Source organism: Typopeltis vanoorti, chromosome 18 (assembly GCF_054136105.1).
Source record: "Typopeltis vanoorti isolate ZY-2024b chromosome 18, IOZ_Tvanoo_1.0, whole genome shotgun sequence".
NCBI lineage: Eukaryota > Metazoa > Arthropoda > Arachnida > Uropygi > Thelyphonidae > Typopeltis > Typopeltis vanoorti.
Genome location: NC_143566.1, coordinates 39,710,529 through 39,725,391, shown reverse-complemented (window position 1 = coordinate 39,725,391; position 14,863 = coordinate 39,710,529). Strand labels below are relative to the sequence as shown.

Genomic DNA, 14,863 nt, shown 5'->3' with positions numbered 1-14,863 from the left:
AACATTAGTTTAATATTGAAGCCCATTTATTATGTCATCAACTTATAATTGAACTTAGATATCTAGGAATCTTCTAGATAGTTAATTTCCCCTTCCACCTACATGATCTAGGAATCTTCTTCCATAAGATATGAATTTCACCATAAAATGTTCTCCAAGAACAACAGTTAATGGAAGTCTGTTTGTGTGCATATATACTGCTTGAAACATTTAGTACAAGAATATTTTCCTTTACAGAGTTAGTGAACATTTTTGTGTGCCTGTACCTACATGCATTTCTTTTGTCAAGAATATATAATTTTTTTTATGTTAATCACATTCACAAGAGGTTATCTAACCTGTAATATGTTATTGTTAAAACTTGATTTGCAGATCTGTAGATTGTACTCGTAGTAAAATACATAAGAGAGATGACTCTTCCAAAGTACAGAAGAAATGAATGAACAGGAAGAGACGTTGAATAGCTGTTGCTCTTGTGTTTTATTTTAACAGTATTAGAAAAGAGTGAGTGTGAGGAAATTATTCATGCCAACTCTGATAATCAGTGATTATGTAAACCTCTGTTGAACATGCAAACAGCAGAAAATGCATGTCCATGAAAAGAATGTATAGTGGATGGTAAGAGATGGGTCATTAATCAACCTAATTGTTTTCCTTCTTTACTATATGGAGTATTTGTAGGGATCACTTAGGAGTACCATCTCAAATACAAGTATAGTATTCACTGATTGGATAGTTTTGTATTATTTGCTGTTTCAGAGGTAAATTACATAACTCTTCGAGTCAAAGAGAACCTAGTTTTGTGTTATGTTTATGCCAAGAGTCACATGAGGTTTGTTTAATCCCAAGAAGTGGAAATCTCATCTTGTTAGGAGATGTAGGTGTTGTTAAAATTAAGACCAAAAGAGAAATCTTGTTTTGCAAGAAATCCATAGCATTGGGTTTTACTAGCATTGAAATCAACATTATTGGAATCTTGTTGAAGAGCGGTTTGGAGATCAATCTAGAATTTAGATATCGATGTTATAGAAGTTTTAATTATATGTGTAGTGAAAGGATTGTTAACTGAGATAGGTGAGTGAAATATATTGTCATCAGTAAAACTGTTTATTGGATATGCAGTCAAACGCAGAATGTTGTTGATATACAGTAGCAAAAGAACGAAATGTTGTGGAACACCAGCATTATTTGCATAGCTTGTGGATAAACATCTATCAACCATAACACATAATGTACATCCAGATATAAAGCCGACAACCTGGTTGAAGTCAGAAGACACCATATGATTGCTGCTTAGTTAATAGGTTTTAATTCCCTATGTAATTAAGTGCTAAGAAATGTTGAAGGCAACTACTTGAAATTTCCTTAACTTTTCCACCACATTTGTACAAATGTGAATAACATAATATCAATCCATACTGGCAATATGGCAAAGATATGTTGGCTTTGTTATGAATGGATTGAATATGAGCTAATTTCCAGGCTGTAGAACCGATAGTAGTGAACAAAAAGATAACACAGCACAGGAGTTAATCTCAGTACCTATCTTCAGTGCATTCAAAGAAATGCTGTCAGAGCCAGAAGAGTTTTTGGTGTCCAGTTTGACAAGATTTTTCTGATTTCATTCTGGAAAAAAATTAAATAGGGATGGGAGGATCATTGAATGTTATGCATTAGGAATGGCAGGTCATTACGAAGATCATCTGTGCAACAAGTAGTGCAAAAGCATGAAACCAGGGACTGCCTTTTACTGTGGGTAAGCCTGCAATGGAAATCCATGGGCAAAGAATTGGAAGCACAGGTGGATGGATGACTAATAGCTTTGGAAAAATACCAGAAGGCACGACATGCCATCTATACACATTGCATACCTCCTACATTTAATCCAAAATCAGATTTAGATGTGCTAATAATTGCTATATATATATATACAGGGTGTTCGGGATAAATTTGACATATTTATAATTAATTATATTTTTCCGTAAGTTACATGTATTAACACACACTTCTCTTCATTTAAAAGTTTGGACCCTTCTTCATTCATATACAAGATGTCAGAAAGGATGGATAGCTGGAACCCACCTGAATCATGGAAGAGAATAACTTGTATCATGATGATTCGTGCCCGCCATCAAAATAAGGATATTACGACTGCTGCCCAATGCTCCCTGAATACAGTAAAAACAATCAGGCATGAACTAGAGACTTGCAATGGTGACTACGAGGATGTAGCAAGAAGAAAGATCCCTAGCAGACGATCTGATTGCGTTCGTACAGCAGAATTCCTCGCAAATCTGCAGGAACAGGTGTTGAAGAACCCTGGCATTGGAATTCGGGCTTTGTTCGTGGAGTTGCTAACTGTAGTCAAGCCCTGGATAACAAGGGTAGCCAATGGTAGGCCGTATGTATGGCAGCAGGATTCGGCCCCTTGCCACACCTCTGGGAAAAGTCCAAAATGGTTGTCTGAAAATTTCTACGACTTCACCAGTCCAAATGTTTGGCCTCCAAACTCCCCAGACCTTAACCACATGGATTATTTTGTATGGGGCGCAGTTGAAAAAGACACCAATCGCACTTCCAGTAATACAAAAGCCCAGTTAATGGATAAAATTAAAACAGTTTTTGCGGCCCTTCCCAGGGAGACTGTAGCATCAGCTTGTTCGAGGTTCCGAAGCAGAATTGAAGCTGTGATCGATGCTAATGGTGGTTATTTTGAGTAAATCTTGTTGATAGTATTGTAATTAACTCTGCCTGTAATGTTTTTTTGTCAATTCATTAAATTTAATAGATACAAAGAAGATTTTCTTTTTCCTTACGAAACTGTCAAATTTATTCTGAACACCCTGTATATATATATATATATATTTTTTTTTTTTTTTTAAAGAATATGCATCCTTTATACTTTGTCTTTCAGTAATTATCTGGAGTACTGTACCCACTTTATCGTTAAATGCTTTATCCATTCCATTGGTACTTTTTGTTTCTGACCTCTGGGTAAAATACTACCCAGTGGTGGTGATACCATAAGTGTTAGGAAGGTCAGAAGCAGCTTGAATAGTTCTGTATTTAGTCTGTAGACCAAGTAATTCACATGTTTAGTCCATCCATGGTAATACCAAGAAATTATATTCTTGTTTAATTCTTTATCCAGGTGTAAGCAAACAAAATTTTGCATGTGATGTTTCTTAATGACTAGGCTACTTGTATATATAGAGGCTAATACCTTTACATTAATTGCCTTCCTATCCCATAATGCAAAGCACACATCATTTCTGGTGTACATAATATAATGCATTATGGGAAGGACCACTACCCAGACTGGTTTCAACCATTATTTATTAAGATCTCATCAGTGGGAGCAAAGGTAAATATGAATGCTAATAAATTTGCAATGAAAACAAAAGTTATTGCCTATGAAGAAAATGTTGCTGTTATTGAGAGAAGATATTGAAAAACTGAGAGTTAAAAATGAAGGATATGAAATTGTGACTAGACTTAGAAAATAAACACTTCACACCCTTAGATGTCAAACAAATCATGTAAATGTGCCAAGAATGGAAAGCAGCTTAAGTTTGTCTATTCATCTAGTGGTGGTGTGTGTGTGGGGGGGGACTAGCTGCCTGGATTAATCATCAAATTAGAATTTGAATTTTCTAAAAGTGATTCAAGATAAAGCATAAAACATTAAAATCTTTCAGATAGTACTGATTCTAAAGCTAAAACAAATAATGCTTGTTCCATATGGATCCCAAAATTCAAAAACCATTATAGTTTCCATAATGCAAAACTGACAGGAGTTGCCAAAATTTCAGAAGAATGTTGGATGCTGGGGAAAGTCTTTAACTTAAATGAAACTTGTCTATTTTGGAAATGCATGCCCAGATGAATGTTTGTTTCCAGTGGAAAAATTAATAAGGATAAAGTATGCAAACATGTGATGTTCATAGGGCAATACAACACTGCACAAAACAGCAGTTAGATGCCTGCATTAATAAGAATACTCCAAAATCTTTATGCCAAATATGCAGTGTTGATGGTTCAGTGAATGTCTGATGTCTCTTTAATTTACTGCTTCTTACTTGGTTTCTATTTTTGCTACTTCTTTCTGCAGTTAAATTTTCATAATTTTGTATCATGCAGAATAACAGTCTGCATTTACTTTTTATTATGTTTATGAATTTGATCTTCCCTTTATGAATAAAGCTTCCTTAATAGTTATGTTTTACTTTATTTCAATTTCCATTCATCATGAGAATATAAGCTATTGAATTATGTGAATTTTGGTAGCACAACATGATATATGACTCCCATCCATCCAAGGTTTTAAACCTAATAGTAGTGTAGGGTGTGCTTAAGAACTGTTTTATATTATTTATTTTAATTTTTTTTATTACATTTTTTTCTGTAGTCCAAAAACCCTGCTTCTAGAGGCCAGATAACTTTTTTAAGCCATCTCAGGCCTTCAGTAAGCAGGTTGGTGATCTAGTATCAATACTTGGTGGAATTTGGATCTTCATCTTGCTGGTTAGAGGGTGAATACATTAACAACTTAGCCGGCCAGTCCAGCTGATGATTTCTTCATAATATTATTGGGAGATCCCTTTTCTAAAAAGTGTGTTTGATAGTTATGAATTTATTGTTTATGTGAATTCCATCTTTGAAAGTTTGTAAAGTTATTTTTCGTTAATACTTGCAGGGGTGGGGGGTAAGAGCTAGATGATCCAAAAACCTCTCGAGAGAGAGAGATTGAAGTCAGAAAATTTTCATGCCACTTTTTGTTCCCAGGAAGCAGGATGGAGAGTCCACATTTGGCAATTAAAATTCATTCACGTAAAATTCATGAACATTCATATGGGATTCAAACACACAGTCTATTAATTGAAGATTGGAATTGCCAATCAGGCCAATGAGTAACAGCTTTCTGCTTGAGGAAGATATTGATTCATTCTATTAAGAGACTAATAATGTTTATAACTTGTTTTGGGAAGGATGTTGGTGTGGATTAGAAGGGATATAGTAGTCTGTGTAAGTTAATTTTTGGAAACTGAAAATGATCAATATCCTGTGGGAAGATGGATGTTAGGTTTGCTGAAGAAGGATAGTTACATATTATTTTCATTATATTCACATAAATACTGCGCTGGCAAGATCCTCTTTAGCTCAGTTGCTATAGACAAAGCTCTTTGGTCAGAAAGAGCTGGGTTTGATTCCTATCTATATCAGGAACCTTTATCTGGTCTCTTTTGACTCAAGGTGAGTTTTCTGATCTCATATGGAGGTAGAGGATTTTTCACCTGGAAACTCAGGTTTTTCATCCCTCAGAACAGGGAAAAAAGCCCCATGAACACACATTGATTTATAGTCAAAAAATATATATACTTAATTCCTCATCATGAGGGCTCAACATCCCCCCCCCCTCATGGGGGAGATGGGATGGGGAGAAAAGGGGAGAACCCCATATGAATATTATTATTGAGCTGGTGGAGATAGACAGTGGAATCAGTTGGTAAATACATGAACATGTTTGAGTAACTTTTTTTTTTTAATAGCTGTTTCTTTAAAAATTCCTCATGGAAGTAGTTGGGGATGCTCATGCATTAGCTCGGCTATGATATCACCTGAAACTCTGCTCTTTTTTTTTGGTATAAATTTAGGAATTTCAAAACTAACCAAAACCGTAAATGCTGTTCACAATTTTCCTATTGAGGATAAATATTGGAGAAACAGGATGCTATATTAACACCTCAACTGGCCATGATGTCCATAGACATCCAGCAAAATCTGGATACGATTCTGTAACACCTATTGAATAACATGGATAAGAAGTGCAATTGGTCTCACTATTTCATCCACTACGGCCAGTAGAAAGGTTAATAAGAAATGAGCAGAAAGGCCATATTATGTTCTTGCAACCTGGGGCTTTCATGTTATGAGCTTTATTGATTGGTAAGTGCCATCTCATACATTATGCCAACCTGTCCTTGCCAGATAGTAGTAACAAAGTTGGAAATGTTATGGATCTGGATTGCTATCTTCTTACTCCACCTCTCTCCTTGACTTGACTATACAGTTATCTAAGCTGTATCGTTATCATTTTCAACTTCTACTTAGAACCACTCAGTTGTTGGCTAAGAGGATAGTGCCTCAAGATTAGCTGTGTTGTTGGCTAAGTGGAGAGCATTTCCTTCCCCTAACCTGCCAACTTGGTTTGAATTTCATTGCATCATGAATTTGTCTTTAGGTTGAAGATTATTTTCTTTTTTGGTATGAGACTACTAATCATGTTTATTTTATGCCTCCTCCGAACAGTTAACATTTAGTTGCTTGAATAGTGTTCTTGCATTTGCCCATTTGAAATTTTGTACAAATTTGAAATTTTGTATACTTTGTTGGTTTATTGTTAAAAAGAACTTCAATACCCCTCCACCCATATCAGTTAAGCATTAATATCAAATCCTCTGCTTCACCAGAATTCAAGCCTCCCATGAATCTAGATTTCATGCTTTAAGATATGAAAATTCAGCACTTTGGATCAGTTGAGATCTTTGATGTTTATCAGGTACCTTCCAATTTAAACAGGATTATAGGCTACTGCATCCAATTTTAAACAGGATGATTGAGCACACTGGATTTTTTATTCTACTACAAGTTTTTACCGCATTTGTTTTCACACTCAGAATTCCAGTTAGTTTATTTGCAAAATTCTAGGCTTATGCTGCACAAAGCTTTTCACAAATTATTGCTGGTAAATCTCAATACTATAGCTCTATTAAAAATAATAGGGCTTGGTTTTATTTAAGTATCTTAACATAATAGATTCGTACTTGTCCTTATGATTTAATCCAGTTTTCTTTTAAGTCTATTAAATTTTTTATTATTTGTTTCTTTTTTACCCCTTTTTTTCACTTGGTGCTAATCTAGTAATAAGGAGGTGGCAGGCATTTTCCTACCAGTAACTTTGGTTTTTCATGTGTAAAACAGGCAAACCAGGCAGAAGAATACATGTAATTATGACAATACTTCATATTCTTAATCGCTTTGACTGTTATTCTCCAAACAACCAACCTCATGCTGTTTATTTATGACATAGTCAAAATTTGAGCTATAACTTAAAGTAAAATGCTTGAAGTAATAGTTTTCTTTTCTATAAAACAGTCTACAGCCAAAAAATCTTGCGAGTTATTTTTTTTAAAATCATTTCATTTTGCATGAGAGGCTGCAAAACCTATATCTCTACAGTGCCATGTGTGATGAAGTAGTCGAGAAAGAACCTGTATAGGTATTCTGTGAACAGCTTACTCCTGGCAAAGCTATGAGGAAGGATTTTCCAGTGAACAGGAGTAGATGGAATAAAAGGCAGCCGAGAAGTTGGTTAAGTAAGTTTGAAGCTTAATTCTGTGTGTGAAGGCTCAGTAGCAGTTGCTTCAATTTTTTTGCATATTGGGTAACGCCAATGTCATTCCTCCATTGAATGATGATGAATATAAACGAGTTTTTCCATGAAAAGGCATGAAAAAGTAATTAAAGTGTTGGGTCTGTGAGTGAAGGGTTATCTGTTATGCAGATTAGATAGTAGTATTAAGCATTTGTTGAGAGATTTTTAGTGGCATTCACTGTATGAGAACAGTTCTTTCTAGCTATCTAGTAAATAGTGAAATCAGTCAGAACCAGAGTTGGTAGGACTCATTCATTGTTTCACTGTAACAAAACTATGCAATTTTGACGAGAGGTTATCTGAAGGAAGTCTAGTAAAATAATTAGTTTGCATGGAAGCCTAAACAGAAACCAGGGACTTATTTTTTTATGATATTTGGCAATCACTTAATCAGCCTTGGTACTCCAGACATTTGCTATTCAAAAAACCAGCTATGAGCTGTTCAAAGCAGACTGGATATCTGATTCATCTTGTAGATAAACTGCTATTGATTTTGAATAGGTTCAGAAAACATGTTAAATGTTATTATTTTGTAGGGAGTTCTAGATCTGTTTATATTTTCGGCTTCTGTACAGATATTTATTTTATTTTTTTTAATATTTATTTAAGTAAATAAATTAATAATGAAACTTTGGGTGTTCTTATTAAAAACTTACTGCCAGTATTCCTGGGTATGACATATTGTTTGCCCTCCTGATTTAATTGCTTAAAAACCTGTCCAGAATCTGGAGAAATGAGCAAAACACTTAATTAGACATTGAGTCTTTGGCATATTTTGTAACTTAAATGTTTAAGTTTTCAGATTAATTGCTCTACATATCCTGAATTTCTATAAAATTGTTAAAACCACTTTGAACATATTATAACCTTAGACTTTAGAAGAATGTTCCAAAAAAGACTAGAAAACCCCATTTTTTAAAAAATCCTTCACTGTTTTTTTCTGTTTGTCCATGATAAAAAAGTGAAAAAAATAGCACTTTCTTATTTTGATGATCGTGTGCAGACAAATATTTATAATATCATAATGAAAGCATGTGGTGCTTAAGAGCCAAAGCTGTATAACTGAGAGATGACCTCCACATGGAATTTAAAGGAATGTGGAGAACCGACCATTGCTTCTGACCTAATGTCCATTCCTCACCTTCTTGTGGTGCACTCTGATAGGTGTCTATCTGGATACTGAACAAATGAGGATGGTGTGGCAATTTAGGATTTAGCCACCCAAATTCTATTGTTATTGGCTTAAACCACAAACAAAATGATGGGACAAAATGACAGAATTTCATGTTGGCTGGGTGTCCCCCAGTTAAACAAGACCCCTGTTGTTGTTGCCAGGGATCCAGGGTGAACAACAAAAAGTCAGCTACTGGAACAAATTCTGAAACATGCCCCAACTCAACATCACCAGAGTTTAAGATCAGTACTATCAATATAAGAAGCCTGAACCAGATTGACATAATCGGGGTGACTGAAACAAAAAAAAAAAAAAAAAAAAAAAAAAAAGACCAAAACTGGTGAGAGCTTTCTAAGCAATAAATACAAAATATTAATATTCAGGCAATAACAATCAGGGAAAAGGAGTAGCTATAGTATTCAACACTAAATACAAGTCTAATCTTCTTAAATTGCAGGCAATAAGTGGAGTAATGTGGGCAAATATTAGAATGGAGAACTGGACAATGAGACTTATTTGTGAGCATGATCCCACCCACAGAAGGTTCTACTAAGGTAGAAGTGGAGGAATTTTTTGAGGCTTTAGAGAAAGCAGCTGACACATTAAAAACTGAAAAGTTGGTCCATGTTTGGGATCTAAATAGCAGGGTAGGAAATGATTGTCAGACATACAAAACTTGGGGAAAATTTGGAGAAAAGAGCAGAGCTAATAATAATAGCAAATGCCTGTTGGATTTCTGCTCAGAACATGGACTGGTTATTATTAACACAGTGTCACAATATAAAAATATGCATAAATTCACATGGAGAGAAGAGGCAAGGAATAAAAAAGTTTTGACTATGTTATTGTTGATAGTGATGATTTCTCACTGATTTGGGACACTAGAGTGTACAGAGGATTTCAGATTGTAAGTGATCACCATTTAGTCTTGAACAGGATAAAATTGAATTTCATATTGAAAAGAACAACATGTAAGAAAGTTTTAAAGTGAATAAAAGTTCAGCAGCTCTCAAATGTGAAGTGTAGACTAAAACACATAAACATTATTCAAAAAAAAATGAAAGAGTTTGAGAACAGGAACCAAACCTTGGAGATTCAGTGGCAAGCCCCAAAGAAAACACTGATTGATTCAGCCAGAGGGGCATGTGGTGAGTTGTCTGTGAGGATAGGAAAAATCAGAACTCCATGGTGGACACAGGAAGTTAATGAGGCAGTGAAGGAAAAGAAGAAAGCATATCGAAAGTTCCTGGCAAATAAGTCAGCTTGTGCTCTTAGAGAATACAGAGACAAATGTAAGAAAGATAAACACTGTGTAAAACTAGCTAAACAAAGGTCATGGGAATACGTTAGTAAGAACATAGAAAATAAATATCAGGAAGGTGGCAAAATATTCTGGATACTGTTGAAAAAGCTCAGAAATGGAGGAAAAAGTGCTGTAAAAGGAATTAGAGATGATAAAGTTGACATGAAAATTGGAGAAAAATATCCTTGAAGTATGGAGTAAGTACTTTGAAAAATTGATAAATGAAATAAGCAGTGATAGCATGGTGGTAAAAAAACAATCAACAGGTATGCAGTCAGGAATACATGTCCATACTTGAAGTAGAAAAAGCCATCAAAGGCCTGAAATGTGGAAAGGCAGCAGGTGTAGATGACATTCGACCAGAAATGCTCAAGTATGGAGGTCTAAAAGTCTTACAGTGGCTGCACTGCATAGTTAGAAGGCCTGGACAGAGGGATGAATTCTGAATGATTGGAGTAGAGCTCTCATGATATCCATATATAAAAAAGGAAAATAAAAATGAATGTGAGAATTAGAGATATTTCCCTACTGAGTATTTCTGGTAAGATTTGCACAAATATACTTGTGGAAGTACACAAGGAGCAGATTTTCACTTTACTAATATAGTTGAGAAATCATGGGAATATAACAAACATCTGTATTTAAGTTTTGTAGATCTGGAAAAGGCATATGAGAGGGTGCCAAGAGGAAAGCTATTCAAAACGTTATATGGTGTCAATGGGGCATCATATCAAGCAATACTTAGTCTTTATTTGAGCTGTAATATAGTTCAGAGATAATAAAGGACTGGTGCAAGTTTGGGAGAAAATCTCATAAACCTGGGATACCATGAAGATGAGAGGTCTTTTTTTAATATCAGGGTTTGTTAATATTCTTCTGATATCTTTCTGGCAGAAGGCTAGAGGAGCTAGGAGATGTGGTGTTCAGGTAAAGATGAAGGTGATAGCCATGTTTATCTGTGTAGGAGTTCAGTGAGAAGAATGGTGCTAGGGGACCTTTACTTTTAGGTGATGTTGCATTACGTAATTACATATGGATGAGCAGGAGGACAGAAACTGCATGTCCCCCCAGAGTGCATAATTGTTGTTGGTGTAGGAGGTGAGTTTTCTATATTTGACACTTTCAGAATCAGAATTACTCCTATTAATGATCATTTTGCAGGCATGAGGACAGGCTGTAATGAAACAAGAGTTTTTGTCTCAAATCACTTTACTTATACTGTTTGATTTTCTTGGACTGCATCGCACTTGTCTTGGAAAACCATGCTTGAATATTGGTTAGGAATTTTGAATAATGGGGAATATATGCCTTTATAATTTCTGTAATAATTAATTGTATCTGGACTGAAAGAAGAGAGGTAGTGATCTGACAAAGAAAAGGATTAAAACTCTGGGAGATCTTCCTATTTGTTGTTTCAATGCCAAGGATAAAGTTATGAAAGGCAGAGGGAAGAACATTCCATTTGAGATCCAATTCTTCTGAGGACACCTCAACAGTTTTTCTGGAAGAAGAACTGGTTAAGAAAATTAGAGTTGTTGTGTGAGTATAGAAGTTCATGAAATATTCTTGTTGGTAGATTGCTGACAGCAAATACTTCAGCTTCTCTTCCAGTTCAGTAAATTGAAAAAATGGAGGTAGTGGAGTTGGGGACATCAAAATCACCACAAAGATGACATCAATGTTGAAGACATGGGTTGTAGGAAATTATTCTTTAAGAATTCAAAGCAAACAGAATGATTCTCTTAGTTGGAGAAGCAAGCAATCAAAATGAAGAGATTCAAGATTGGACATCCTCTGGCAAGGGATATCTGATCACACAAACGCACCAGTATACCATCCTTGTGGCAGAAGGAACCATTCAGAGTGTGGTTAGGACAGTAAAGATGGACTTGCTGCAGTAATTTGGGGTTTGGTTGAGAACAGGAAATCAGGTTTGCATGTCTGTAAGTGATGGTGCCCACCATTCTGGTGGTGTTTATGCCACAAAAGTTGGTGAGATATATTATTATCATCATCATCAGACCTCCATGGAGTCAAGAGATTCATCACAGGAGGGCCCATCCTCACACACCTCGACTTAAATGCATTCACTGTCTCAGCACTCACCACAATCTCAGGCAATGCATTCCAATTACCCACCACCTTCCATGCATAAAATCCTCCCCCTGCTCACACTCACCTTATATCCAGTGGTATTCAGTGAAGGCATATATGCACAAGAGTTTTTTTGTAAGGTTTTGAGTAAAAGTTTTTCCTTTTTCCCCCTTTGATTTTTTGAAGGAGGTTTGTTTTTTACGTTAACTATGGTATTATTTTTTATTGAGTTTCCTGTTATGTTTATGAGAAGAAAAATAGAAGCAGTGGGAGGAGATTCTCTTTGCCATACTGCCCAGCCCATACAGAGAGCCTCTAGTCTCCTTACCAACTACACGGCTTCCCTCTCGGCATGAACTAAATACTGCAGTGGGATTATGTATCTGCTTATCATAAGGCCTCCTAAATGCTTTATCATTATGTTAAGAGATTGGGCATAAATGGAACTTAAATCAAGATATCTGTTTTGAAATTAAACACTTGTAAAACATTAGTGTAGAGAGTTAAGAACATAAGGATATGTGTGTGTGTGTGTGGAAAGAATTTTTCAAGCAAGTTTTTAATTTAAAAATAGGTTTCTTATTTATTGTTCTGAAATGCAATTTAAACAGGAAATTGGAAGTAGCTAGTATTCAATGAACATGTCTTAGATTATGCATATTTCCTATTAATTTCAAGCACTGCAGAAGCATAAGCTTACATTTTGAATATGGTGATAATCCCATTAGAATGAAAAATAGTTTAATAAAAAAACGAGTAAGCTTTATTATAAGTGTACTGATGCATTCAAAAGTAAACAAAGCATACAGTATTGTGCATAATTAAGCAATAATATATAAAAATTGACAGCAAAATAGTTGACTTAAATTCGGTCAGACAAAAAACTCAAACTGTTCTGCATTAGCTTTTTTGATGGAAATAAAAGGGGATTTATTTCAAAAAATTAAGATTGATCTTACTCGGGATTTAAATTTGCAGCCTTCCACAAACTTAATGGGATTTAATTGATCCATTTAACTCATATATTCCAAAATATTCAGTTACATTTGTGAACAAATTAGGAACTTTTCTTTCTGTTATAATTCTTTTTTGAGTGGGCAGTGATTTTAAGCTTCCTAAAAGTTTTAAACAATAATTCTTAATCTGATTTAGAATTGGTGATTTAGATTTTTTTCGGCTGTGATCTTGCACAGATATGCATAAGACTAAATTAACAGATACATATATAACCAAATCATGTTAAGCATTAGTGCATAAACACGTTAACAGTAACGACATTAGGAATTAATGTAGCACTGTAATCTTTATGAATGTTTAATCACAGCAAAACTAAGATTGACTGTATATTATAATGTAAAGTTAAGAAAGGCATTATCAATTGCATCCTTTTTTCAAAAGGAAGTAATTGATACTGCCTTAAAAAAATAAGATTTGATAGTATAACAATTAACAGAACAATTTGAATGAAAAGTTTTCATAGAAGACTGAGACTGAACTAGTGTTTGTTAGCTTGTTTATGAAATTGTTCAATTTCATAAACAAGCTAACAAACAATTTCATTCTCCATTACAGATCTGTTTTAGAAAATAACATATATTTAAAATGGCATGCCCAGTTAGCTAGGTTAGTATTTTAATAATCATTAAATAATTTTCTATAACTTGTATACATGTCAGTGCTTCTAATTTATTTGGGTACTTCTGAAAATTAATTTTTTTAAAATGCTATTTTGTATTCTCTCATAATATTGATGATTCATATTTGTTTCTAATTTACCAAGTCAAAAAAACGTCCTAAACCATCTGAATGGAAAAAGTTAGAAGAATCATCAACGTATAAAGGAGGAAACACGCTTAGGGAATATCAACTTGAAGGTGTTAATTGGCTTACATTTTGTTGGTATAACGGGTAAGTATATATACATATATCTTCTGATCACATTTTGTAATTATTTCTGCATACTATCTATAGTGCAGTATACAACCATAACTAGTTTTTCACAGACCCTTTGCAAGATTTTATTTTTGGCCTCCCCCCACTTGGGATTTAAATTTGCAGCTTTCCACGAACTTAATGGGATTTAATTGATCCATTTAACTCATATATTCCAAAGTATTCAGTTGCATTTGTGAACAAATTAGGAAAAAACTTTTTTTTTTTTTGGAAAAAAATAAAAAAACAAATATAATAGAAATATGTTGGAAGTTTTTTGCTAAGCTGTCATCACATCTAATTGCTATGCTCTCATCACTCATCTACTGGACTAAGATCTCATCACAAGTGATGAGAGCTAGTCCACCTTTATCACGAGTTGCCTCAGTCCTGAAGATACTTCAGGCGCAAACTTTGTTTGCTTACACTTGGATAAAAGATTAAACTAAATTTATTATAACTTAACCAAGTGGAAAAAACTTCTAACATCTTCTCCAATCCAGAGTAATTTAATAATAAGGTGAGACATCTTTTGGCAACTCGTATAGGTAAATATGACTTCTCCATTACTTCCACCTTAGTATCACCACCTCTGGGTCTGGTTACCACTGAAGAGACCTCAATAAAGGTTGAAACCGGTCTGGGTAGTGGCCCTTCCCTTAATGCATAACATTATACATGTCTGCAAGGATATGTGCTCTGCATTATGGGAGATACTAAGAGAAGTAGTGATGAGAGCTTGGTCCATCTTTTACCACGAGTTGTCTCAGTCCTGAAGATACTTCAGGCACAAACTTTGTTTGCTTACACTTGGATAAAGGATTAAACTAAATTTATTATAATAGAAATAGATCGGTTAATTTTTAACTTTAACCAAAACTGTTATGGAATCGGCCCCCATGGTGGCAAAATTTGAAAATGAAAA

At 34.6% G+C, this 14,863-nt stretch overlaps 1 protein-coding gene across 1 annotated transcript in view; it reads left to right on the top strand.

Moving 5' to 3' along the window:
- The window catches only part of kis (chromodomain helicase DNA binding protein kismet), a 945,984-nt gene that overhangs the window by 252,867 nt on the left and 678,254 nt on the right, over positions 1 to 14,863 (top strand). Inside the window, exon 13 of the mRNA XM_090408660.1 lies at positions 13,787 to 13,914. Within this exon, the coding sequence (XP_090264786.1) occupies positions 13,787 to 13,914 (128 nt within the window). The remainder of the gene's footprint in view (positions 1 to 13,786; positions 13,915 to 14,863) is intronic.